The sequence below is a fragment of the Aspergillus bombycis genome, assembly GCF_001792695.1.
Source record: "Aspergillus bombycis strain NRRL26010 chromosome Unknown contig00018, whole genome shotgun sequence".
NCBI lineage: Eukaryota > Fungi > Ascomycota > Eurotiomycetes > Eurotiales > Aspergillaceae > Aspergillus > Aspergillus bombycis.
Window position 1 is genome coordinate 323,280 of NW_019170020.1, and position 26,701 is coordinate 349,980.

Sequence of the window (26,701 nt, forward strand, 5' to 3'; positions counted from 1 at the left end):
GCGAGACCGACAACGTAAAATAAAAAAATCAAAATAAAAATACCAATTCCGTACGGAAAACACCATACCAACAATGCTGGCAGTGGATATGAACAACACCAAACTGGCGGTATTCCTGATGGACCTCTTAATGATTCCTTTTATTATATTCTAACTGTTTCAAAGAGACAATCAAGGTGAATCTAGGAATTCCATTCTCTCCACCCTATCTTATTATTGTTCTTATTATTATTGTTCTTCTTTTCTTCTTTTCTTCTTTTCCAACAACAGGAATGGCAAAAGGGAAGAGAGAAGGATCGGCGAGTACTCCGTATACCAAAAATACATACCACAATACCCATCCCCACTCCATGTCAGGGAAGAGAGAACCAGCAGGAGCAACGGAGCAATACCATTAGTCTACGACGAACTAATAGTACTAGTAGTAGTAGAGGTGATGTACATTCAACTCTCAGACCGAACAATACAGAAACCAGGCTGGTTACCCGATCGGGAGCAAGTCGGGTTGAGGCGGACGAGTAAAAACAGCGCCAAGCCGTCACGCATTCACAATTTATTCAGCAGTCATTGTTCTTTTGTCGGTTCAGTTATTCCAACCATTCCAATCCAGCTAACTATTGCCTACTCTTTCTTTCCGGCTGTGATTCTGGACCGTGAATTAGATGCTGTTTTAATAATTGGCCCAAGCAGAGCGCACTGGTACCTCTCACGGTCCAACGATCTCTGCCAAGTGGAGCTTCATCAGGAAATCCTCCATTCAAGAGGCTCGTGAAATGGGTTGTAGACACCTCAGGCGTGAATTGCCACGATCCGCAGTCACCCAATCAACCGGACTTTAAACCGAGACGGGGTTAGTGTACCAAAGTCACTGACTCGTCAGCCTCCTTCTCCCATGGACGCCGCCCATCTACAACCAACGCGTACACCCAACTTCACCGACTTCTGTTCAATAGTCACAAGAGATTAGCTAAAAAAGCAGGGTCGGGCGTCGTAGTCTCATCTTCCTGCAAGGCTTGATTGAAGCTATGGGGGGGCGTTGGGCAGCCACCCTGCAGCAGAGTTGATACCGCAGATTGAATATTTATTTATAGCCTAGTATAGCATGATACACAAGATCATCCTGGTTGCCACAGCCTGTCATGGTGCAGTCTGGGTTCGTATCTACTATCTCTTGTAAAGAAACCTTAAAAGAAACCTTACTTCAGCTAGTGAACGGTCCTTGTCGAAGATCTATTGTACTTTTATGGACCCAGGCAAAAACATATAGTTTGTAGCTGGAAGCCGTCTCTCATTGTACCTCGTAGCAACCATTCATGTCAATCTACTGCAAACAACCTCAATATTTACTATAAAAACCCACAAAATCGCCCTTGCACTGCCTGAGAAACACCCCTTATCAATAGAAATGTTTTCACCCCCGAAAGTACCTCCATGCCCCGGCCGCAGCTCGTGGCGCCAAAACCATACCCCGAGCCACGCCATCGACAATAGCGCGTCCATACCCATTCATCGCAGCGCTCTGAACATGCGCAAAGATCCCTTGTCCAACAATAGGTGTTATGTGACTCTGTGCCCATGAAGCTACCGAGCCTATCACATAATGCGTTAGCAGCTGCTATCTCCGATGGAACGTAGGTCACTGGGGCAGGACCAAAAAATACATATATAAATTAGGGGAGAAAGAGGAAACTATACCAGCAGCTGGTCCAGCACTCGTAAATCCAACGGCGTGCATAAGAGGTCCAGTAATCATCCCGGGACAGATAAAGGCCCCGGCTTGCACCGCTCCCCAGAGAACGCTCTTCGGGTTCTCCGAAACATAGTGCGCGGTGTTTTGAGGAAGATTTGTCCAATCTACCTGGGATGCTTGGTCCACCGCATGGTTGACCAGTAGTTTTGAGGTGTTTAGGAGGGACTCCGTGGTGATATTGGTCGGGGTGAGATGTGCTACGATTTGCTAAAGTCGGTCCATGACTCTAGAGAGAGAATTCTTGAAGCCCTGCAGCTGAAGTGAAGGTTTATGGATCGCGTAACTGATCAGCAGTGTTCTTATAGGACTGGCGCGCTAAGGCACGCTAGGTAGTTAGGCAGAAAAAACTAATACTCAAGGAAGAGCACCGTCCCGCAGAGTGAAGACGCCGCAGGGGAATGACGGGCTGAAGGGATGTCATGACGAGGCTGTTGATTTTACTTCTCTATATGGTTCTGCATACGCGCCCACTCGCTAGCGCTTCCGACCACTGCGGCAAGGCGCATTTTACCCGTGAAGAAAAATTTACTCGACCAGTTAAGATTCTCGTTTCTAATTGTTCAGACCATCTATCCTGCATACACACAACCCATTTTGAAGCCAGCAAATACAAAAACAAAGACCGAAAGATAAGAGAAGCGCGAAAGAGCCTGATCACGCTTAATGAGAACCGCGGGATCGAGCCAATTCCTCCGCTGCTCGCGCCGCAAAGTCTATACCAGACGCCCAGTTGCTGCTGGTGGACCGATCACGGATATCCTCGGGTTCGATATGATCAAACGAGTTGTCACTACGGTTCTTCCTCAAAGACGAACCGTGCGCGAGGTCATCGTCTCGTCCGTGTAGGGTTTGCTGTTCCTTCGCCAACGCATTGCGCAGCACTTCCAACATATCCTGCTGGTTTGAGAGGTATTTGGCCTTCTCATCGCGAGACATGCCGGCCATGTCACGGGGCAAGAAGGAGCCGCTGGCCGAGAGTTCCTCCGCTCGTGCCTCCGGAGTCTTACCGGTGGAAGTCATGGATGCCACGGCAGAGCCAATGGCCGAGAGCCAGTCGTTACCCTGGGCAGGGGCGGGGGCATTTCCTCCGGCAGCTGTCGGGACGTTGAACCGGGAGAGAAGCGACTGAGCGTATGCAGCAGGGCCGGTCGCCGGAGGCGGAGGGGCCGCCTGTTGGGCGGGCAGGTGGAAAACATTCTCGCGGACCCAGTCCAGCCCCTGGTAAAAGTATTGGAGGCCCAGCGCCTTGGCACGCTCGTGAGAGCGACCGATGAACTCTTCAATTTCTCGTTCGTGCTGGGCCAGGAACGGGTCAACGTAAGTTTGGTATAGGATCTGGGCACCCTGAGTCTGTGGCAGAACCAGATAGGAAAAGAAGAAGAGACGGATCCAGCTATAGAACGGAAGCCTGTAGAGGATGTGTATTAGACATTTGTATCGTGGTGAGTTCCGGTTGAAGTAACATACCATCCCAAAATCCACACCGTCCAGGACTCAGCCATCAAGATGGCCGACAGGACCACCCAATACATCAGCCATGGTGCTAGCTGAGAGGGGTTCGACGAGCGGAGGGCTTTGAAAGAAGCGAAAATGGGGAAGAGGATGGTAATGACCGAGCTACGCATGAATCCCGTTAGCATTCCGGAAACGGGCAGAAAAGTCTCGGGAGATATAGAACCACAGTTCCGGGATTCCCGCAAATAGGGGTCATATCACTTACGACAACAAATCGGCGATGATTCCAAACATGATGGCAGACGGAGAATATTTCACTTGCTTAGAGACGTCTTAAAACGTGGCCGACGTGAATGAGTTGGCAAGGGTTTGGTAGAATCTTTGGCGGTCAGTGAAACCTTTGCTTTTGCGGGGCAAGAAATGTGATCGGCGAGGCTTCACGCGACCGGCTGAGTACGGACTAAGAAGCGGCCAGCCGCAATGGCAACTAGAAAAAGAGAGGAGAGGAGAAAGATGATTGTCAAGGACGGGTGGTTAGGGGAAAGAAAGAAAGAAAAGGCCAGCACGACACAATGGTGGTTGCCTTAAAGGGAGATCAGCCCTACTGTGATCCATCCACTATTACTCTTACAAGTTTAGCAGATGGAGCTGGAAGAACCATCGACGAGATTAGGGCAACCTTCCCATTTCCGGGATTACGAGTCGCAGCGAATCACACGCTGCTTGACGTCATGATTTAAGGTTAGTTAAATGCCTGGGAAAAGTTTATCCGGACGATATACTAGCAGGTAAGAGTCTACTCCGTACAGTCGTATATATGGCATGAAGCTCAGGTGTTGCTGGTCGAAAGCAACGTGGTTGCTTTGCTATTAACTGCTGAAACTTGTCCGCAGGAAATTGGTTTGGTGTCATATATTCATCCTTCTGACTACGCTTCCAGGTCATACTACTACGTGTCAAATCTTTCAAACAACGACAACAAAACCCGTCAGTGCATCATCGATATGATTCGAAGGATTTATCTAGTACCTTGCAGGAGAGAGAGTCTCAAATCGCACTCTGTACTTTTTGCATCTCAAGACTCCATGTGCTGAGTCATGCAGCCTGGAGTACAATCACGTGAGAAGTTGCTATTTGTGGAAGCGAGCCCCATAATAATAGTGGGTCCAGACAGGCGGTGAGGGGAATCTGCCGGCAGTGTTTCTGCCCGATGACTTCAGTGCCTGTGCTATGTTAGTTCTGGTGTCTGTCCCTCACAACTTTCACAGATTTGGAAATTTAATATCTGTATATCTTTGATGACCTGTTGTTAATTCCATTAATCAAACATATTAAGATTCAAACATATTTGCCAGCGAGAAACTGGTAGCTGCCCCCCTCTAAGCTGCACTATACCCTTGTCCCAATCGCGCACGATAACGACTCGACGCCCCCGAACCGTTAGAATGTGTATTGCATTAATATCTACAGCCCATCCGACTTATTCGCTTATTGTTATCGACAACAGGGATGTATGCGAGCAAATTACATGCAACAGGATCGCCTGATATGCCGTGACCTAACAGTGTCTAGGAATACCTCCGTCGACCAACCGCCCCGGCAGATTGGTGGCCCGAATCAAAATCCAATATATTAGGCGGCCGGGACCTAGCACGAGCTACACAAGGAACATGGATGGGAGTTACGAAGGAGGGAAAGATTGCCGTTTTAACGAACTATCGTGAAGATACGTCCGAGAAGGCTACCGGCACACAAAGTCGAGGTGCTATCGTCAACGGCTGGCTTACGGTCGCCCCTGAGCCTAGAGAGTCTACTCGGGATTTTGCGCAGAGGATGGTAGCAAGTGCCACGGCGAGGAATGTCGGGGGATTTAGCTTGGTGTGCGGCTATGTTGATGAGCCATTGGCTGTGATCTCCAACCGCTCATCCAATATGGATCAAGTTACCTGGCTGGCGACAGAAGAGGGCCAGACGGTGGGACTAAGCAACACACATTTTGATGATCGCTCCTGGCCAAAGATAATCGATGGCGAGAAGCTGATGGTTGAAGTTATCCAGGCACACGTGGAGGCTCGAGAAGATGAAGATCAACTGATTGACAGGCTACTTGGGTTATTAAGCAGGAATACGCTCCGTAGCCTTTCCGAAGGCGCAACTGCGGAAGACTATCTCCCGCACTTCAGGAAGAGTATTTTCATTCCCAAGCTTGGGACCAAGGAGCAACCCACGAGGTCAGCTGATGGTGTAGCCGCAGCTTGTGCTGAGGGAAAAGCGACTAGTGCTAAGCAGGGCGATGAGCTGGACCAGTCATACTTGCATGGTGCGTACGGGACCCAAAAGCAGACCGTTATCCTTGTTAGTAAAGATGGACGGGTGAGGTACTTTGAACGCACCCTTTATGACAATGAGGTGAACGCTATTCCACTTGGCAACGGAGACCGATCGTACGAGTTCCAAGTAACGCAATAATAGTCTCAACAGCTTGCCTGGACTGTCCTGCTCTTCCCGGCCATGATGATTGATTCTTGTACATAGCATAGCATAATTGACATGATGCCCGGTTTTACTCCTATTTGCAGCCGAGTATAACCCCTTTCAGTGCTAGCTGCTGTACAATGAAGTTGCCATCGTAGTAGCAATAGCAGTACTATCAATGGTGACAATAGTAGGAGTGCTATCAATAGCAATCACTATTATCCACCTAAATGCAAGGGCAGGGAGTTCCCTTTGCACGTGTTTGTCTTGACTCGTGCCAGATCAGGTGCATGTTGAGTCACGCAACATTCGGAGATTTTAAATCCATTTCGATTCCTTTAGAGTAATCCCACGCTCTTGGCTTGGAAAGACCTCTTACCACTGGCGCAGAGCGTCATTTGATCTTGATTCTGCCCATCCCCTTTCCTCTCATGCATATACATGGACGTACAATCTACAATTCGACAGGTTCGCCGTATACAGCCACGACGAGTCCACAGAGGCGGAAAATTTTTCTTGGATCCGCTCAGCGCTCGAATCCAGTTCAACTACTAGCTATGATTAGTTGCAAACCTATCAGAGTGGCCGACGAACTAATGTCTCATAGTAGTCGCTACCCAATCGATTGTACCAGCCCCCGATGATCCTTCCACTGATCATATTGTTTCAGTTTCATCGAACAAGCTTTGCTAAGATTTCAACTAATCCCTGGTGTCGTCCACTATTCCAACGTTGGCCGTTAAGGAACTTGCCGAGCACCCACAACGGATTTTGTCGAGGTTCCTCCACCAATCTGCGGAGCCTTTTCGTGTTTCATCTTGATAACATATTTTGCTCACTCTGCGCCCGGCCCCACGAAGTTGGATCTGTAATTTGCCGCAATTTTGCCATAAGAGCGAATAATCATATTTCTGCCAGTCTGTATCCATTCGAATGAGTTGCTTAGTCCGGCTTACGCTTGGTTAGGCTTGCCCTAAGTAATCGGCTATTGGCGCAGGAGCTTGATTCATTTCCGCCAGTCCCACAAGCCCGTGCTTCATAGATGACCGGAGATAGCACCGCGATTTCTCGAGACCACTCACTAGCACCATCGGGGCTGTCTTAATGGTTCCCGGCATGCTGTTCTTGTCAGTAAGCCCCTGAATTAGATTAACATCGCCGACTGCCAGCTAGTCTGAACGCCTCTTCATATCGAGCAGGCAACAACTTGATCGGCCCACGGGGGTACTCGGAATGTGTTCCATCTTAGGAAATGTGTACACTAAGGAAACAGATTCTGGATCAGCCCACAGATTAGCTGTCTCAGAATTCCAGTAGAACTTCCACGGTAGAATTTCTGGCTGAGATTAATGTGGAAACCTGCGGAATCGCCGGACATCTCTCTTTCCAAAGCCGAACGAATATAAAGATGTACGGCTTGCGACGTCTTCTAGTGATGCTCTAACACTCCAAACTCAAGACTGGTTCTTGTCATTCATTCACTCATTCATTCATTCTGTCCTTCATTTCTTCTCTCTTTTTGTCATTCTTTCTTTCCCCGACAAGCTCGGCATACATTCATTCACAATGAGAATCGGCAACTTGATCGTGGCTGCAAGTGCTGCAAGCCTGGTGCATGCTTATCCCACGCGGGATATCAAAAAGCGTGGCTCAGGATTCACCTGTATGTCGAAAAGTAGGCCTTAAAGTTACAGGATCTAACGAATGAGAGTAGGGGTCGGCGTTAGCGAATCTGGCGCCGAGTTCGGATCCAGCATCCCAGGAACACTGGGCACCGACTACACTTGGCCTGATACATCTAAGATTCAGACTCTGAGGGATGATGGAATGAATGTCTTCCGTATCCCCTTTCTCATGGAACGTTTGGCGCCAAACGAGATCACTGGATCTCTGGACGCGACCTACTTGAAAGACCTGAAATCTGTATGTTTCCACCCAACGGACGCTCCTACGATTTTGCTAATGCCTTTGTAGACTGTCCAGGCCATCACTGATAGCGGTGCTTACGCCGTTCTCGATCCCCACAACTACGGAAGATAGTAAGACCTATTCATAGTTTATGTGTTGAGAGGCTATGTGAAGCTAACCATTTACATAGCTCTGGAAGTATCATCTCTTCTACTTCTGACTTCAAAGCCTTCTGGAAGACAGTCGCTGGAGAATTCGCATCGAACGAGAAGGTCATCTTCGATACTAGTAAGACAAGGACATCGCCTACCAATACACATGAATACTAACATATGCAGACAACGAGTACCATGACATGGAACAGTCTCTCGTCCTCAGCCTGAACCAGGCGGCAATTGACGGCATTCGCGCAGCTGGAGCCACGACACAATACATCTTTGTTGAGGGCAACTCGTACTCGGGTGCATGGAAGTGGGCCGATACCAATGACAACCTCAGTCAACTGACTGATCCACAAGACAAGATTGTCTACGAGATGCACCAGTATCTCGACTCGGACGGCTCTGGTACCTCCGAGGCCTGTGCCAGCTCAACCATCGGCAAGGAGAGACTGCAGACCGCCACGCAGTGGTTGAAGACCAACAACAAGAAGGGTTTCCTGGGTGAATTCGCCGGCGGTGTCAACGAGCAGTGCGAGCAGGCTGTCGAGGGTCTCCTCTCTTACATGTCGGACAACTCGGACGTCTGGATGGGTGCCGAATGGTGGTCGGCTGGCCCCTGGTGGGGATCCTACATGTACAGCATGGAGCCGACTGACGGAACTGCCTACTCCACATACCTTCCCATCTTGAAGAAATACTTTGTGGACGGCACTAGCGCTAGCACCGGCTCATCGGCTACTTCTGCAGTCCCATCGACTGCAGCTGCCAGCACCTCGACCTCTGCTAGTGCCTCGACTACTTCCGTATCCTCGACTACCATCAGCGCTGTGGAATCCACCTCCACTAGCAGCGTTGTCGAAGCCCCCTCAACCACCTCAGAAGTCGACACTGCCACACCCACCCCATCTCACCCAGCCCCTCAGCCAACCTCCGACTCGTCCAGCGCTTCTTCCAGTGTTCCCACAAGCAGCGCTCCGACGACTCTTTCGACCGCCTCGGCTTGTGGATACCATACTACCGTCACTGTGACTGCCAGCAAATCTACCGCAGCACCCAGCAGCTCCGCGAGTACCGTCCCTCAATACTACCAGTGCGGTGGCATCAACTATAGCGGACCCAAAGCCTGTGAGAGCGGCTACACCTGCGTCAAGCAGAACCCCTACTACAGCCAGTGTCTCTAAAGGGCCCAGGGACGATGAGGTGGCGAGTTGATTGAATCGATCATCTTCACTTCTGTTGTATATATTACCAGCTTCAGTCTTGGATAGAGCACATCATACAATATTCTCAGTCAACGATGAGGATCATCAATACAACCGGAATATAACCATATAATTAATAGAGAGCCAGCGTAAAATCTTTTCTAAAGTGGTAAAGTCTTCCATTCAGGATGGATCTAGGCCGACCCCAACCTTACTCACATGGAACTTACTCTCAGCCGAACGCGCATTGTTCAAGCAAAATCCGATCATTGACGAACCAGATCCGACACTAAACGGAGACGAAAGCCCGACTGATATCCACCGAGAGTACCCAGTGTTAGTCGCCAGCCGTTTTATCTACTGGTAGACATCTAGTTCCGTAACCTCGCCTTGGAGCTCTAATCTGCCGGTATCAGCAGCATCTTCTGATCGGAATGCTAAGACCGCCGCGTGGGACATGCCCTAAGCAAGATCCACCTGGTCCTGAATGCGTTTTGAATCAGTTCAAGTTAATGTAGTCATGGTGGCTATATTCAGTATCTGAAAATAGTCTCATTCGAAGCACGAGGATCTATTAAATGGACGCTGAACATGACCGGCCATTAACGGCTGCATTTCCGCCAACTATACTTTATACTAGTTACTATCCCTCACCTGCTAAGTATTATTAAGCTATAATATAAGCGCTTACCTTCAGTAAATCCTTAATTGATTGTTGAAGAACCACTCTATTTGACGATCCTTTGGTGACTAGCAGTCCGTTCTTGGCCGTCATCCTAGACAAGGGTCTGTAACACAGCCCAACTGGTTCGCACTATCTATTAGTTGTCGTCATAGATGGGATCACAATTCAGCCGGTTGACTGTACAGCATACTCTAATCCCTGGTCTTGGTGCATAGACAACCTGGCAGCCGACGAAAACGGGCCACGGCCAATATCGTAGCCAGTCGGAAACAGGAAAGCCGAGTAGAGTGGCTGTCCACCCAGGCTTTGCATTCGGGCTGAGTGCAGCCCGCGAAGCTGCATCATATACTCCGCGATCTGTTTTGCAACGCGTTCTTTTGTCCACCCCAGACATGGTAGCCCGGATTTCACTCAAGGGACGGCCGGGAATCCGTTTGGTGAGCAGGAACTATGTCCCGTCGTCTTCCTGCCACTCTTCGACGAGCTTGGGTATGGGTATCGACCCAGAGACCATGCCCCACGATTGCTGACGCCGTGGAAGACTTTCACGTGGCTGCAGCAGCAACACCCTTCTTGGCGTGTTGGCGACCAGCTACATGCCGAGCAGATGTGTTCGGTGTCCATCTAGTTAGGTAAATAGAGGGCAGAGATGGTCTTGTAATAAGTGGGTGGATAACCCTGAAGTGAGGGTTCTTATACGGTGGCCCACACCCGCCATTCACCGCCCACGCGGCCTAATTCAATTAGTAGTATGCTACTTACTATGCGTCTTTTATAGAGTGAAGACAGGGGTAGACAGCCTGGCGGTATAACAAACCCCCTTTATACGGTCCACTATCGCTCCTCCTGGTTTGTTCCTTAAGGCCCTCAAACCAGTGCTTTCCGATATAGTTCGGGATATATAAGATTATCACTACTATTCTTGGGCCAACTAGACAAATGCCGTGGCTACAAGTTGTATGGGAACCCGCAAACTATTTTCAATAGTGGTGTAGATCATCAGATTCATCTACTACTGAGATTTGCAATACTGCCGTGTTATATGTCCTTGTCGATCATTCTCCTAACTTCGACTGTTCAGTTGCAAAATTATAAAAACCCACATTCCCATTTCTCCGATATTCGTGACTTGTGTCTTTTCACTCGCTTTTCCAAACCACTTATTTTGCTAGAAACCTATCAAAGCTAGCCCTCGTTTGAACTACCAAGATGAAGTTCTCCTCAATTATTTTCACTTCTTTATTTATTGCGGCTACTACAGCTATCCCAATCTATGATAACGCAACAAATGGGACAATTGTGCCACAGGGCAGCGATTGTGATAGTCTGAAGAAGGCTATGGATACAATTGAACGCCAGAGGGATGATTTTAGGGCTGCGGCTAATGGGGGTAGGAATGTCGACGCTTTAAAGGGCGCGAACGCTGCCAACAACGATTACATACGGGCCACTAAGGTGGGTGTGATCCGTACGCTTCATCTACACAGATCTATTACTAACCTAGTTAAATAGGAGTTTAGAGAGCATGGTTGTGTGCGGGATTCAGGTGCCTAGTCGAAGGCAGACAAGCAAGGCAGAAAGCCATCAGAGGATGACGATTGCACCAAAAAGGTTATTCACTAATAGGGGCCAATGGGACTGTTCCCAGCTACACTGTGGGACACATTGTGTCTAGCAGTGGGCAGGAGATGTAACAGGGATACGAAAGGAAAGGATACATAACGAAACTCATGTTTCTGTATATAGTTTGGTTTGTACCCAATGTACATACATGGTTACTTATTGTTACACCTGGGGCTTCATAAATGACACTGCAGCCTGGTGGCTATCTTGGTTGGATACGACATACTACAATGACTAGGATATACTAGTGATTGGCAATGATAAGGTGACCGTGAGGTCCGAAGATGATATGATTTGGTCCGTGAATCAACTAGTCCAAGGTCCAAGGGCCAGATTTATTTAAGTACGCATACTCAATAGTTGGATACACACAACTTCACAGTAGCTCTAGGCCGTAGAGCAGGTGGCCCCTTTTAAGCTAGTAACTTTTATCTTCAATGTTCAATGTCGAAAGAACAATCATAGAGTCACAACCACACCACCATCTGCCTTCATTCCAACACTAGTCTAGTAGTCGCTGGTTCCGTCATCTGGGTCTTGGTCAGGAGTGCAGTCATCATCTGTGGCAGAAGAACCGTGGTGGATTGACCATTGTTATAACCGCCGCTGCCAGCCGCACCGTCACTTTGTTAAAAAGTCTTAAGTGTCCACTGCTATGGATTAAGATTAAGCTTGTCTCTCGGATGAGGAAAGCTTATCATGCAGTGTTACTGGACATGTTTTGTCTTGATTTCATGGGAAGAAGGTCAAATACTAGTCCAAGCAAGGTAGTAGTCGAATCTGCCGGATTCTGTCCAATTGACCCCCCGGAAACCATGCCCTAACTCGGCTGCAACAATTACTTAGTATCGTTCCTTGAACCCCTTTTTGTATTAATTTGGTGTAGAATCTCGTTTTTGTTCCCCTTAATTCTTTATATAAATTACTTGTATACACCTCTATAAACTGAGAACTAGACGGATGGTTGTAGTGGGAGAACTTGCTCTATATTACTTCTTGCGCCGTGGCCATACCGTGACCTTTCGTGTTAGATATAAACCTTTAGTATTAGAAGATAATATATAAATAAGCACAATTTGTTGTAGTCTAGTCAGGAACTGTGGGCAGGGAAAGGCACAGAAGCAACTGAGCTATTTGACCAGAGGTGATTTCTGTCGTTAAGACTTAGTCAACAGTGACTTCCAGGGATTTTGGATTTCTAGATAGTAGTTAGGTGATTTGAGATGCTCATTTGAGATCTCCTGGCCCTGGGGCGGAATGGTAGTGTCTCCATGTATGATTGTTTTATTCGTTTCCTTTTATATTTTTAAGTTTGCTACTGTAGGATTTCATGCTTCCTTGTGCCTAGGGACGGGCATTTTGTACCATTTAAAGTTTACACAGAGTATTACTTTAATACTAGTTTTAGTGCAAGGTAAGGTTATCATATTATTTCCTCAAGAGCTAAAAACAAAAAAAAATCATTAGACTATCGTGAATATGCAATCTGGCAAACACCCAACCAGGCACCCTAAGCCCCCTCCCTCAACCTAACAATCACATTCTCCCACGGCGCAGTAGTAAGCGTAGCATTGAAGCGAATGTCCCGGTCCGGCCTCGCATCCACGATTCGATCAAACCTCTGCAGAAGCCGCACAAGCACATACCCAGCCTCCGTCAGCGCGAACTGCTGCCCGATACAGATTCTCGGACCTCCGTTGAACGGCAAATACTCCCACCCGACCTTCAAATCCGCCCAGCGGTCCGGGTTGAACACATCCGCGTCCGCACCCCAGATATCCTTCCGTCGGTGTGTGACAAACACGCTATACACGACCGGCTGGCCCTTGCGGACGTACACGGGTTCGGAGCCGTCCGGTCCTCCGCCGCGGGGCAGGGTGGTATCTTTCGTGGCGATGCGACGGTTCCCTGGGACGATGGGGTAGAGACGGAGGACCTCGTTCATGAAGTAGTGCAGGTAACGGCAGGATTTGAGTGAAGCGAAGGTGATGTTCCTTGGGTTTTCGTAGTCGCCGAAGTCGGCTAAGATAGTGTTGCGGAGTTTCTGGAAGATATCCGGATGGCGCGCGAGGAGGAGCACGCACCAGCTCAGCAGCGAAGCGGTGGTATCTCTGCCCGCGAGGAGGATGTTGAGGAGTTGAGAGCGCAGTTCGACGGGGTCTTGCGTGGCGGCAGTCAGGCCGTGGAGGAAGACGTAGTGGTCCGAGGTGCTCTTTTCGGCGTTGATCTTGCCTTCTTTGACCGCGGCTAGTGCGGCGTCGACGAACCGGTCGACGTAGGCGTGTACGAAGCGGTCCGTTTCGCGGCTTTCTTGGTTGTTGACTATCCAGTAGAGCTTTTCGAAGCGCGAGCGCTGCGCGGCGTACCACTGGCCGCGGTCGAAGTAGGAGGGGAATTTGTCTTCAATGATTCTACCACCGCTGAGTGCGGCGGTTTGACTTTCGACGCTCTCGCCGAAGAGGAATTCCGTGGCAGAGTCGATGGTCAATCGGAAGAAGATGGTTTGGATGTCGATTTCGGGAGTCCATTTGGTGGACGGGTCAGCAAGCATGCCGACCATGGCTTTTTGAACGTGGCGTTCCTCAAGATCGAGGTCGCTGACCTGGTCGCGGGTGAACTGCGGGCGGAGGAGAGACCGTGATCGCGACCAGGCTTCGCCGTCTGCTGAGAACTGGATCAAGATTGGCGGCGTTAGTGATCGTCGTGACTCTGCTGTGTGTGGCAGGGGAACTCACGATGCCGGATCCCAACAGCGGAACCAGAGCATGTCTTCTGACACTCCCGAGCTCGAATTCCTTGAACTGGGTAGCCAGAATGGCTTGCATATTCTTCGGGTCAGAAGTAAAGATGCTCTCCCTTCCCATCTGGCGGAGGCGGAAGGTCGTGACGTATCTTCCTTCACGGGCTGTCATCGTCTCGACGCGCTGCGCCGACAACATAGGGATGAGTTTCTCTTTGTCGGCGCGCAGGACTTCCTTCAACGTGTTGATGCCGAGTATATCACCCGGATAGGTGGGGATCGCACCGCAGTGCCACTTGCGAGCATTTTGAGCATGACGAAAACTTGTAACGATGGACCAAAGGAGACGCAAGACGACCGCGAGGGCCGCAAGAATGAGAAGGGGAATCATGATGGCCTTTATCGTTCCCGGTGGGGGTTTGATGCGGTGCAACAAAGTGGCCAGAAGAAGGGTGGATGTACAGCAATATTTAGCCCTTCCAGTCGATCGACTCAACCTCGGTCACCGAGGGTATAGTCACAGAAGTGGAGAAACATCCTGGCGTAGTGGTGTGTAGGAGACGGGTGAATTTGCTGGAGTGACTTAATCCACAATTAATGCATACTCATATAGATGATTTCATAATAATGCCGCAGCCATTGGCTTAAGCCAGGCGGGCCACCGTCCCACCAAGTCGCCATCTCGCACACCCCGTTCGGTGACGCTGTGAACAGTAACCCACTTGGCGAATGACGAAACGCCGATCCCTCTTGGCTTTGATCATGATTAACGGGGGAGATCGTGGCGAGCGTTGACATCCGGACTATCCTGGCGTGTCGGCGTCACCCGATTTTGCTTGGGAGGGGGGTGGGACAGGCCCCTGATCGGAGTCCGGGGCGGCCGAGCCACTATAACGATCAGATCTTGTACACAAGTATCAGCATGCGGGGGGTGGAGGGCGAAAGGTGGCTACAAAGTTGAACCTTGAGGCAATCATGTGATGGAGGTGCCAGTGACATTTGGTCCCTTCAATGGATCATTGTTCATGTACCAGTCCCACGTACTTGTCAGGTCTGTCCCGAGGCACTAAGGCTGCTACCTAAATGATCCTCGGGCTCCATTCCACCTGACGTGGGATCGCCCATGGTTGTCCATTGACAATACTCGTTAATTAACTAACTACGTAGTTAGTTAATTTACTAGCTAACTAACTAGGTTAACTCGTTACTTGATTCAATTATGTCAGCATCGTATGAAAACCGGTACTTTGTCATGTGGCACAGCGCTAGAATGCACGGTGACGACTCAAACCCGAACCATGACACCAAGACTGAGACAGAAATAGTTCTAGTAGTACGGGGTGTCGAAGCTGATCCTCAAACGTGGGCGGAAGATTATCTTTATGGAGACATGACCTATCACGTCCTTGGATATGTACACGTTGCGAACACCAGTTCAACTGTAGTTGTATTATGCGGCGCCGGCCATTTCACGTCGCATCTCATCCATAGCTAGCATTAACATTCAACATAGCGAGTCTAAAACTCTGGGTATCTATAACATTGACACGAGAGTCGGTCGCGTAGCCATCGTGACGGCCTGCAGGTGATGTCCAACATGGGTCCGTGCGACACTTTAACAGCAGATCTCACAGCACTCGAAGCAAGCCAGACCAGCGCAACTGTACTCGACTCGTTAGCTTGGTTATTGCAATCCTTGTCCCTTACGCTCATTGGAGATGCAGGAAGGTCTCATTGGGCGGGGAAGGGGAACGTACATTCCGCAGCAGATGCCACCGCCATTTCCACCACCACGGAGGCTCATGTTCATCTGCTCCTGGTTGGCCTGTTGGATCATTAGCTAGATGGCACGGGAGATATCATAAACAATGCACGGTAGAACGAGACACGGAAAAATTGTGGTGTGGGGAGGATGTCACGTACAGGCTGCTCAGTCACGACCTGCTGCTGGTTGGGAGCCGCAGGGCTAGTAGGCTGCTCCATAGTGAGAGTGTTGGGGTTCCAGGTCGGCTGCTGGGAGGTCTCTTCCTCCTTAGAAGACTTAAACAAAGAGAAGCCGAACATTTTGATGAGTGAATGTAGTGTTGGTGGACTGAGTGAGTGAGTGAGTGAGTGAGACAGAGAGTTGGATGAACGTTGGAAAGGGGAATGAGAAAAAATTGTCAAAGGATTTCACCAACAAAAGGGACTCAGCGACGAATAAATAATCCTGGTGCCTGTTGATCACGGCACATGATCGGCGAATCCCAAATTTGTGTTAGGTGAGAGAATTACAGGAATGAACGATGGCTGACGCCGTGATTACGGGCCGTTTCATGTAGTCTTAGTCTCCCCTGGGACCCCTCGAGGACCTCCCATGGGGTCCATACGCTACGAGAACTAGTTTGACCGGGGTTTTGAGCGAATTACCTGCTCAGTGGGAAGTTGTTGACAGCTTTTGTTGATGCTGTCCAGGTGCCGGCGTCACAACCGGAGGATCCACTCTTGTCCCGCTCAGCCTTGTCTTAGGGCGGCTGGCCAAGCCTCCTTGGCACTTGCTTGACTGGCTCAGCCTTCCACCAAATATAGCAGCATCTCTTTATTCTATTCTATTCTTGTCGCCGTGACGTGTATCGTGAATCTATCTCGAATCTATCTCGAATCTAGGCTACACTTTCCGCCTCACCAGTCCGCGGAGGAAGTCGAAGCTATTACTGTCGCTCTGCAACTGCCAGATCCGCCCGGTCGGCCGATCGTCCCATCCCAATTCCTCAGCGAGCAATAACCCATAGTCTCGGGTGATGCCCTTGATTCGGGCCCGGGCACCGCCTTCTTCTTCTAACGTGACAACTTGATGCATATGCAACCAGTCGTGGTAATACAGGTCCTCGAATGTCTTATCGAACCCCGTTCGGAGGAAGCGAGTGTGCAACTCTTCGAACGTGGTTAAGATACGCGCCAGGAGCTTTTCCAGAGTGATAGGCGCCGTCTTATTACCGAGGAAGTGTGCGGCCAGCGCGTTCAAAGACGTAGTCGGCGATGTGTTGGTGGCGTTGATGCCGATGCCGACTACGGACGTATATTCACCCGATGAGTAGTGCGAGTTCACCAGGATGCCGCAGATTTTGGTATAGCGCTTCTTATCCGCGTTCTCGGGGTCCAGGGCATCTGTCTAGTCAGCTTAGGAGCGAGCATTCCGGCCCTTCTACAACTCACAGATGTCATTAGGCCATTTCATTTTGACGGGCATCTCCTCGAAGCCTTTGTCGTAGCTCTTGATACCTTGCACCACCGCCATGGCGGCGAGGTACTGGATGAAGACAACCGGCGCAGACTGCATCTTCTCCATCGGGTGGCGGACCACCGTTGAGAAGATGAGGGCTCCCGCGGGCGACACCCACACGTTGGAGCCTCGGCCTCGTCCTGCAACCTGCGTAGTAGCTGTGGCGGTGAAACCGTTCGGCAAGTTGCGAAGAAGCTTTGGGTTTCTAACCTGGTTAGGAACGGTTGACACAACTTAGGGATGAAGGACACACTTTTCTAGGATGGTATTGGTACTCGTAACGACTTCGCCATAGACAATGCTGGAGCCAAATTCCGACGCGCCCTCCCTCATTTGCGATTGGTATTGTCGGAGATTCGAATAGAACGCATGGTGGTTGAAGTAGGGGGTCAGCTTCGACGATGGTACATCCTCGTGGATCACAAGGTGCTTTACAATAGCATTGTAATCGATGATGCCCTCCTCAGACTTACCCGAGTCGTCTTTCGAATCATCCGGAAGGGCCTCCTGTAGCGATTCCATATTCCAAGTCTCAGGCTTCTCGATGCGGAACGTGTCATTCTCATCCTTGAGGTACTGGTGCTCTCCATCGGTGGTGATGTGCTCCTGCAATGACGAAAGAATCGAAGAAGTATCAGCGGGATCGAGGGAAGAGACATGCAGCGAAGAAAGCGAGGGCACGGTCGTCGTGTTCTGCGTGACTTGCAGCCCCAACTTGGTCAAACAAGCCTTGAGGAAGTCCGTCCGCGCCCTGTCGTCCGCAGCCAAGGCATCTACCATTTTTCCGTATTCCGGACCACCGGCGTTTTTATCGAGGTTCACCGCCGCGAATCTATACACATGAGCCTCTGTGTAAACCACCTTTGCAGGATACATACTCCGGATGTGGCCCCGTCAGAACCGCCGCTCCTTCACCCACTTTGCAGTAGACAACAGCCGCCGCACTTGATCCCGAGTCGACATTGAGCTCCTCTGTATAGCTAGCCAGCACCTCGACGCCCTTATCCGCGTACGAGGACGCATCCACAAAGACGCCGCCGCCATTGTAATAAGACCGGAAGCTCTCCGGCACAATTCCCACATTCAAGGCCGCCTTGGAGACCTTCAGCTCCGCCGCCCGCGCACCGGCCTCACTATGATAAACGAACCCAGGGAACGCACATCCCCGACAGATCCCCGGGAAGAAAGCCAGCTCGCGATCGCCAATCACCTCGTAGGTTTTATCGCCGACCTCGAACTCGCACCGTTTGCAGCCGTAGTAGCCCCCCGCACAGAAGCCCAAGTAGGCGCCACCTCGGCGGACAAACTGTTCGATTCGGCGGTTACCTGGGCCATTCAAGGCTCGACAATATCCGAGATCGGCTCCGCCGGGGATCACGAGTAGAGCGCAGGTGAGGGCCCAAGGCTCCTTGATGAGCATGTCGGCCGTCACGGGGATCACCGCATAGTGGGGGGCGAGCAGGCGGCGGAGAGTGTAGAGGCAGTGGCGGACGGATTCAACGGTGGTTCCATTGCCTGCAGAAACAGATAGTATTTAGTATAATGTGAAATCGAACCACGTAGATTCGGACATACCGGTGTAGACCAGGACGTTGACCCTCTTCCCCGTGGTGTTGGGGCCTGCGGATGTCATTTCGGAGTTCAAGAATTCCCTCCGACAATTCCTCGTCCTGACAAACAACTACTCCCAGCTGTCCTATTCACCTGCAATTATTTCAGTCACAATGTCACCCAAGGAACAGAACCCGCGAGTGGTCGTGGACGTGGACGACGACGAGCCGGATGAGTGGTAAGAGAGAATGAAGTTGATTGCGGAGAAATGAATGACTGTTCGGTGGTGAACTGACGCGGGGAATCCGTCTATAGGGATAAGCGGATCTTCAGCACGGGCTGCTCAGGTGGGCTGCTACTGTGGACGGCTAACACCGGAAGATCGCTGGACTGACCCTGCGTAGTGGAGCAGGACAAAATGAACGACTGTTACTTTGCGAAGAAGGACTGGCGGGCGTGCAAGAAAGAGGTGCGTTGGTTCCCGATACCGTGTATCCCAACCCCCAACCCCCCAACACTACCGTAGCAACCACCACATGGGTATCCTCATGCGCTGTCACACATACCCATCTGCTTCAATCCAGACCTGGCACTCAACGTTGAGCCCAATGGACAGGCTGCTAATAATATGCCAATCATACAGATGGAGGCGTTCCGCGAATGCTGGAAGCGCAAGGGCAACGACGAGCGCACCCAAACGAAGGACGCCTAAGCCTGCTACCCTTACTCTGTGTACCCTAGACCCCTATGTATTACTACCACTATGCATCATGTACCATAATCAGATCCAATCCATCTCCCCTCTTGCACGAAACAAAGACACGCCCCATCACGTGACCATATCAAAGCTACCAACGTAACATCAGAAAACGCGCCTCACTCCGCATCCCAGGACAACGACAGCTCCCAATCCACCCAACCGACCCCAAAATGTCCCTTCCCCGCAGCCTACGGGCAGCAGAAACGCTGCTGTCGCGAACAAAAGCACCCATCCGCCCCCAACTCCGCACCCTCACCACCGCCCCGCATCGACAACAGCAACAACAAACACCCAAACCACCCACCACCACCACCAACAATAACAATAACAACACTCCAGCAACTCCAGCAAAGCAAGCCGCCAAAATCCTCTCTCCAACCCCAAGCACGCCGACCACGCAGAACATCTCCAAACCGGGCTCGCCGACAGACCCCTGGAGCTGGACACCCCCCCAGAAGAGAAGATCGACTGGACGCGCTCCTTCCACGGGCTCTCGGCGGAGCCGTTCCCCAAAGAAGCAGCCGATATCCTCCTCGCCGAGACGGACCCAGAAGAAGTGGAGATTAAGCCCGATGGCATCCTCTACCTGCCGGAGATCAAGTACCGACGGATCTTGAATCGCGCGTTTGGACCCGGTGGCTGGGGGCTTGTGCCGCGCAGTGAGAGTATCGTTACCCCGAAGACGGTGACGAGGGAGTATGCTTTGGTTTGTAATGGACGGTATGTTGCTTTTTCGCTTTCGAGTTGCTAGAGTGGGGCTGTGTGTTGGGTTTGGGCTAATGATTGTGTGTGTGTGTGTGTGTGTGTGTAGACTTGTTTCCGTTGCGCGTGGTGAACAGGATTACTTCTCCCCTGACGGCATTCCAACCGCGACGGAGGGGTGTCGGTCTAATGCGCTGGTGCGGTGTTGCAAGGATCTAGGTATTGCGAGCGAGTTGTGGGATCCGCGCTGGATCCGCAAGTACAAGGCGCAGTACACGCGGGAAGTGTTTGTGGAGCACGTGGTGAACAAGCGGAAGTCGAAGATCTGGGTGAGGAAGGGTGATGAGGTTTCGTATCCGTGGAAGGAGCTGAAGTAAAGTGAACCATTGTGTTTTACTGGGTGAGGTGATGTCTTTGGAGGTTCTGGGCTGTTGATTGTGATACCCGTCACACTTTGTACTATAGGTTTCTTATGATAATTTGTATTATGAAATATCTCCCATTTGTTCAGACTTGGCTTGTATGGGTAATACTGGTAAACGGAAAAAGTGACTGCTGGTTTATATCGCTGGATGGAAGACACATCATCGTACACGCATTGATTTCCGGACATAGTTACTGTTCACAGCTGGTATTACATAACGCCTAAATTTATAAAACAATTCATACCCTTTTGATCATTTCTTATGTATTCTTTTGACTTGTTATTCACCGAGGGTTGTTGTTTGCTCCGTATTGCGATGTGCGCGAGACGAATGCACCAGGCATCCGTTCGTTGGAGGGGTGTTGTTCGCCGGTCGGCGACTGATTCATTTGCGGCGACGGGTATTCCCCGTAGACCTCCTGCTCCGAGGGCTGCGGCATAGAGGGTAGCTCATACCGCTGGCTGGAGTCATACGGATTGTCCTCGTAGTAGTGGCCCGGGTAGGGCTGGAAGTCCGCTGCCGGTGGTGGCGGCAGTGGTGCAGAGGGCGGTGGGGCTGGAGCCGTGGTGGCATGTCGGGGCGGAACGGGCGCAGCGAGGATGGGAACACCGCCTGTGGCAGTGGGATAGGTGCTCTGGATGCTCTGGAGGCTCTGTGTGCTGTTGGCCTTGCGACGGCCGGTCGATGGCTCGCGGTTAAGGGTGCCATGGGGGACGCTCAACTGATCCTTTCTTGGGGAGACGACGGGCGATTGTAAGCTTTCCGCGTCGGGTCTCTCGCCTTCCCCGGTGGAGCGGTTGGAATCGACGAAGGTGCCTTGGCTGTAAGAGCTGGCTGAGGCCCCGCCTCCACGACGCTGCAAGGATCCAGAATCCCGGCCAAGGTCAAGTCCGGTCGAGCGCGAGTCGCCGTATGGCATGGTCGAATCGTGGAGGCTATCCGTCGCGGTGAGTCCGGACACAGCCATCTTGTCGGTGTTGAGGCCAGGGCCGTTGTTATCACCGCCATCGGGCTTATCATCGTTGTTGTCCTCCGCTGCAGGTTCCTCATCCGCTGCACCCGGGGCGCGGATAGGAATCTTGCGGATAGCCGCAACTAATGCGCACATGAACTTGGAGCGACGAGCTGCGCGAACCGACTCAATGGCCCAGTTGGATTTATGGCAGATGGTGACGGCGAGCTCCAGCTTATCCATATCACCCACCCCAGCGACATCGATGCTCACATCCGGCTGGAAGTCACGGCTGTTCTCCTTGTCGCGCACAAAGACCTCCATTTCTTGCCGAAGCAGTTCGATATCGGAGAAGTTCGTGCCAAATTTGATGGGAATGGTCAACGTTTCATGCATGGCATTAGAACGGGTGAAATTATCAATCCAAAGCGTGTTCAGCACGACGTTCGGAACCTGAGTGGTTCGACGATCGGTCACACTGGTAAAGACCGAGAAAAGCAATGAGATACGTTCCACTGTGTATGGCTTGCTGTCGATTTCCACCCGATCGCCGACGTCGAAAGGATGTTTCACAAACAAAAAGATACAGGAACCAAGGACTTCTTGAGCGGAGGTGGCGAAGACAAAACTCAGGGATAGCAGAGAGGTGGCACCCGCAGCGATCACCGTGCCAAAGCCGCTGGTCACGAATGAGACAAAGACCAAAACGCTGATACCGAACGCAATCGTCATCAACAGATTGTCCAAAACGTGAATCGCCTGGTCAACATCATGCATGCTGTGGTTCAGTGCCTTCCTTCCGCGGCCAATCTCCCCAACAGTTAGGATCATCTCGTCCAAACTGATATCGCCATTGCCGTCCCGGTCCAAAATCTGGAAGCATTCCTCCGCCTCCGCTTCCTTGCCGGTACCCAACACCTCGGCAATATCTTCGAAATACAGCGCTTCTCGCCCCTCGATGACGAACGACATCCAGATTCGGCGGGCCAGGGCTTCCGACGACCTCTTGCGTTCCAACGCGAGCGTGACGATGGAGCGAGCGGAGTTGGGATTGAACACTTCTTTGCCCGTGAGCTCTTGCGCGACGTCACCGAATGCCGCCGTCACCTTGTCGCCGATCCGGCCCACATTTTGCCCAACTTCTCGAATCAATCGCAAGGGGACCGAGCCCGAGCGCGGCATTCCCTTCACCTTGCTTGCGATGATGTCGGTCATCGCGGCATCCTCGTCGCGAAACTCCTTACAATACATGGGGAACATACTCCGCGACGCATCGTACAGTTCCCCCAGGAGGGTGACGTTGCGCTTGGATTCTTTGATCTTCTTATCGAATTGCTTCCGGTGATAACTGATCGAGATCAGCTGAACGATAGCTTTCTCGGCGAGAAAAATCAGACTGCAGACGAATAAGGCAAACAGAATGTTCTTGATGGTTTTCTCCCACGACTTGGCTCCCGTGTCGTTCTCCGCCTTCTTGACGGGGTTCAACGTCATGATCTACATGCGGTTGGATTAGCACGTCGACTGCTGCAACATCGGATGGTGGAACATACCGGTAGGAAGGTGACCAGGGAGACCACCGCCCAGAGGACGGTGGCGATGGGAAATTTCAGGCTCCGTAGAATCAAGGCATACTTGCGGGTGCCGGAGCTGACGATACCGACCAGGAACTGGAAAACATAGGGGAGGAAGTGGGCGAAGAGTTTGCACACCCACAAACTGAGCCAGACGACTTCAATCCAGGTAAAAAACCAATGCAAGGGCACGCCGCCAATCCTCGTCTCTTGGCGGACCGTGGCACCGACAATGATGGGAATTGCAATCAAGAGCGCCAGGGGAGTCACGTAGATGAGGTATCTGGTGATGATGGAGAAGTTGAAGATTGCTTGATAGATGCGCCCCATGCGCGTCAGAGTCCCATCTTCTGGGTCATCCAACGACCGCCCCCGCGCCGAATCAATTCGTTTGCGACGCCCCGGACCGGTGACTAGGGCGGCCTTTTCTTCGGCACCGGCCTCTCCCGGCGATTCATACAGATTGGGGTCTGGGCTCGCTGGGTTGATACTGGTCTTGCGAGCGCCCGTTTGTCCCCGGCTAGGAACGGGGTTTAAGGGAATTTCAATGGTGACATCGTTTGGGTTGGCCATGCCGTCACCAGAATAATCAGGGATCTGTTGGAAGCGATGTGCCGACAGTCGCTTTTCAGCGAGTCCAGGCCGAGTCGACATTAGAGCTGCAGATGCGGCACGAGCAGTGGGATTGACGGCCAGTTATATTTTTGAAAGAGCGACAGCTGTCCAGCAGCACAAAGAGGGGTAAAATTAGTAACTGCGAGCGAGCGACTCCAAGGAACGGTCGATTTAGGTTATCGAATGGCAAGCATCAAGAAAGATTCTAGATGCCACTCCCACTGGTTCTTGTGGGGGAGAGGTGGGTCAAACCCAGCACCAAAGGTGAAGCAGGAAAAGATCAACAGATCAAATTCGTATCTGAAAAAAAGAGCGTAACTCGTGGAAAGAGGGTGAGGGAAGGATCGGGGAGATTGATACGAGACAAACGAAGGACGGTCAATCTGGTCAGGAGGTAAGTAATATGGAGACAGAGAAAAAGAAGGGGAAAGGAAGACAGAAAGAAGTGTGCGAAGAAGCAACAAGTGTACGACGGGGACCACTCAGGGCGAGAAAGGAAAAATAAAAACTCAAAAAATCAGAAAACCAAAAAAGCCACCTCAGGCTATTCCAGGCACCGTCATGGGGCGGGCGTGTTTCACCATCGATTAGAATCTGGTGGTTCCCGTCTTGACACACATACAACTGCATCGCGTCATGAACGGGGAATTCTGGCTGGAATTCTCTCGGGCCAGTCCATTCTTGACTTCATTCCCAGGGCGTGTAAGGTTTTGCCCATCCTAGGAGATTCTTTCTCCGAGGGGAGAGATCCCATCCATCGTGACTTTCGACTAGTCATACTGAGTACATAGTAGACCTACTAGTACCCGTGGACGTCGTACTATGTAAAAGAGGATGAAGACCGGGTGGATATTCGAGGTGACGAACACCCAATCAGCCCTGTGGATGGTCAATGGACGATCTTTTTTTCAATTTTCGATTTTCTTTTTGTGCTTTGCAGCCCGTGACCCTGCCAAGTCTCCGGCCGTCTCCACCACGAGAAAAAATATCACCCGAATGGTATCTGATTGGCTGGAAGTTCAACGCCGGCTGCCTGAATGGGTAACGCAACTGTACCGTAATCTGGCCAGGGCTCAGAGACGTTACTACTAGTATTATTAGAGTCTTGTATGTTCCTTGTATTTAATTAGATCGTAGTACATATACGTATTCTCTGGGTTGGATTGATCCATCGTGACTTGGTCTAGAGCATTTGCATTGTCTCAAGAGATCGGTCGCTCCGCTCTATTCCCAAATTAGGTAAAATCTGACACGTACCGACCAGCAAAATTCAATGGTGGACATAAATCAAATTGGATTGATAATATTCTTCGCAAGGATCCCAAAGTGGCGGAATTGAATTGAAACCAAAGTGGCAAACCCGACCCGGGTGCACATCTCTAGCCGAGGGGGTAACTCTTGCTCAACGTGAAATAGTCAACTCCTAGTACGAGTATAATTCTGGGGATCGACAATGAGATATTGATGACATCGGATGGGGCATATCCAACGATGGCCCCGGGGTGACTACGCAGGACAACGTACCAGCTCCTGTTCCTTCATTGGGAACTGGTGCAAGAAACCAACTTCACAATGCTTTTTTGTCTGTCTCTTCCTGTGTATCCCTCGATCGATCCGATCTGGACTGACGTAAAACGCCCATCAGAGTCCCTTGGTTAAGCTCACCGTTAGTGACCCGACCAATGGCCAATCGATGGGCCCCGTCAAACAACAACTTTCAAGGAACCAATAAAAAAACGTGACTTCCCCGACGATCGTCGTGGCCATTGCGTTGGTCCTCTGCAAAACTCGCCATCTCAGACAGCAAGATCATGTTGGAGTGTTGGAGAGGGGAAGTGGGTCTGCTCTCGACGTGGTAACATCATTATTGCGTTGAAACGTGTGTTTCTACATCTACTATTACAGGACTGCAGAGTATTGCGGTGAACGACGGGGCATCTGGAATGTTGATCAACCATCATAGATGCATAAAGCGGGGTCGGTAGTGGCATGAACAAGAAGCGAGTACAATGGGATCACTCAACTGATCCGGTATTGAAAAGAGTGCCCTCATAGAGTGTATCTCACAGTTGAAGATGGTCGGTCAACCCTATATCGACAGACACATACTCTAGAGAGTCCTCCGTACCGTCGTGGTTAAAGTATCGGAGTCGGACTGAAATTTGACCCCGACATATAAATGCACAGACCATCACAGAAGTGAATATTATAATCCTAGGGACTGTTGATCAATTGGGGTTTCACGTTACTGAAGTTGGTACCTAGAGATATGTACAGTGTAGATGCTTCCATCGACTTGAAAATGGACGAGATAAGATCAAAGCAGAATATCGAAATGCCAAGAATTTCATGAATTTCAAAATGCCAAAATGTCATGTAATTCAATATAGAAATTTTGAAACGCCAGTTGGGATATCAATCAACCCGTCCATTGTACACATACCTTGTGAAATTGACCATGTACTAGTAATTACACTCTCGAAGCATCATATTCACCAAAGTGGCAATTGGAAGGACACTAAAATGTCTGAGACGGATTCGGGACTTGAATTTCAAAATGTCAAAATGCCAAGAATTTCATGAATTTCAATGTCATTTGCTTATTACCTAATAGAGTGTTTCTCCAGAACTTCAACGTTTCAACTTGTAACTTTACTCTGTACTCCTTCAAAGGAAGAAGAAATGGTCAAAGCCACTTACTTTTTGTCTCTTGCTGGAGATGAAGCATTGGTATGCACACGTTCTCGGAAGTGACAAGGTTTATATATATACTAAACAGGTCCGAGATGCCCTGTTCCTTGAGCAGATGCAGGACTCGGGTGCAACAGTCTACCTAGTTTATGGTTTCTACCAGTGAAACA

General features: G+C 50.5%; 9 protein-coding genes across 9 annotated transcripts; 4 read left to right on the forward strand and 5 right to left on the reverse strand.

Annotated features, from left to right (window-relative positions):
• Window positions 1-2,410: 2,410 nt before the first annotated feature.
• On the reverse strand, window positions 2,411-3,499 carry ABOM_002912 (HVA22/TB2/DP1 family protein; the record flags this gene model as incomplete). Its single annotated transcript, XM_022530042.1, has 3 exons — window positions 2,411-3,158; window positions 3,218-3,367; window positions 3,471-3,499. The coding sequence occupies 3 exons, from the start codon at window positions 3,497-3,499 to the stop codon at window positions 2,411-2,413; spliced, it is 927 nt and encodes a 308-aa protein (XP_022391855.1).
• A 1,151-nt stretch (window positions 3,500-4,650) lies between these two features.
• On the forward strand, window positions 4,651-5,674 carry ABOM_002913 (NRDE family protein; the record flags this gene model as incomplete). Its single annotated transcript, XM_022530043.1, has 2 exons — window positions 4,651-4,716; window positions 4,778-5,674. The coding sequence occupies 2 exons, from the start codon at window positions 4,651-4,653 to the stop codon at window positions 5,672-5,674; spliced, it is 963 nt and encodes a 320-aa protein (XP_022391825.1).
• A 1,572-nt stretch (window positions 5,675-7,246) lies between these two features.
• Window positions 7,247-8,930, forward strand: egl3 (putative extracellular endoglucanase/cellulase; the record flags this gene model as incomplete). Its single annotated transcript, XM_022530044.1, has 5 exons — window positions 7,247-7,343; window positions 7,395-7,603; window positions 7,655-7,719; window positions 7,779-7,876; window positions 7,927-8,930. 5 exons carry the CDS (start codon window positions 7,247-7,249, stop codon window positions 8,928-8,930), a joined length of 1,473 nt encoding a protein of 490 aa, XP_022391856.1.
• Window positions 8,931-12,769: 3,839 nt separating this feature from the next.
• ABOM_002915 (cytochrome P450) lies at window positions 12,770-14,390 on the reverse strand (the record flags this gene model as incomplete). The annotated part of the gene is made up of 2 exons (XM_022530045.1): window positions 12,770-13,930; window positions 13,995-14,390. The coding sequence occupies 2 exons, from the start codon at window positions 14,388-14,390 to the stop codon at window positions 12,770-12,772; spliced, it is 1,557 nt and encodes a 518-aa protein (XP_022391830.1).
• Window positions 14,391-15,614: 1,224 nt separating this feature from the next.
• ABOM_002916 (uncharacterized protein) lies at window positions 15,615-16,063 on the reverse strand (the record flags this gene model as incomplete). Its single annotated transcript, XM_022530046.1, has 3 exons — window positions 15,615-15,660; window positions 15,757-15,824; window positions 15,923-16,063. The coding sequence occupies 3 exons, from the start codon at window positions 16,061-16,063 to the stop codon at window positions 15,615-15,617; spliced, it is 255 nt and encodes an 84-aa protein (XP_022391829.1).
• A 583-nt stretch (window positions 16,064-16,646) lies between these two features.
• ABOM_002917 (biotin--[acetyl-CoA-carboxylase] ligase BPL1) lies at window positions 16,647-18,894 on the reverse strand (the record flags this gene model as incomplete). The annotated part of the gene is made up of 5 exons (XM_022530047.1): window positions 16,647-17,146; window positions 17,195-17,466; window positions 17,515-18,093; window positions 18,140-18,776; window positions 18,837-18,894. The coding sequence occupies 5 exons, from the start codon at window positions 18,892-18,894 to the stop codon at window positions 16,647-16,649; spliced, it is 2,046 nt and encodes a 681-aa protein (XP_022391828.1).
• A 91-nt stretch (window positions 18,895-18,985) lies between these two features.
• On the forward strand, window positions 18,986-19,524 carry ABOM_002918 (uncharacterized protein; the record flags this gene model as incomplete). Its single annotated transcript, XM_022530048.1, has 4 exons — window positions 18,986-19,050; window positions 19,128-19,159; window positions 19,217-19,281; window positions 19,456-19,524. The coding sequence occupies 4 exons, from the start codon at window positions 18,986-18,988 to the stop codon at window positions 19,522-19,524; spliced, it is 231 nt and encodes a 76-aa protein (XP_022391854.1).
• Window positions 19,525-19,742: 218 nt separating this feature from the next.
• Window positions 19,743-20,651, forward strand: ABOM_002919 (putative mitochondrial genome maintenance protein Mgm101; the record flags this gene model as incomplete). The annotated part of the gene is made up of 3 exons (XM_022530049.1): window positions 19,743-19,783; window positions 19,912-20,292; window positions 20,384-20,651. The coding sequence occupies 3 exons, from the start codon at window positions 19,743-19,745 to the stop codon at window positions 20,649-20,651; spliced, it is 690 nt and encodes a 229-aa protein (XP_022391853.1).
• Window positions 20,652-20,982: 331 nt separating this feature from the next.
• Window positions 20,983-23,879, reverse strand: ABOM_002920 (serine/threonine protein kinase; the record flags this gene model as incomplete). The annotated part of the gene is made up of 2 exons (XM_022530050.1): window positions 20,983-23,148; window positions 23,205-23,879. 2 exons carry the CDS (start codon window positions 23,877-23,879, stop codon window positions 20,983-20,985), a joined length of 2,841 nt encoding a protein of 946 aa, XP_022391866.1.
• Between the last annotated feature and the right edge of the window lie 2,822 nt (window positions 23,880-26,701).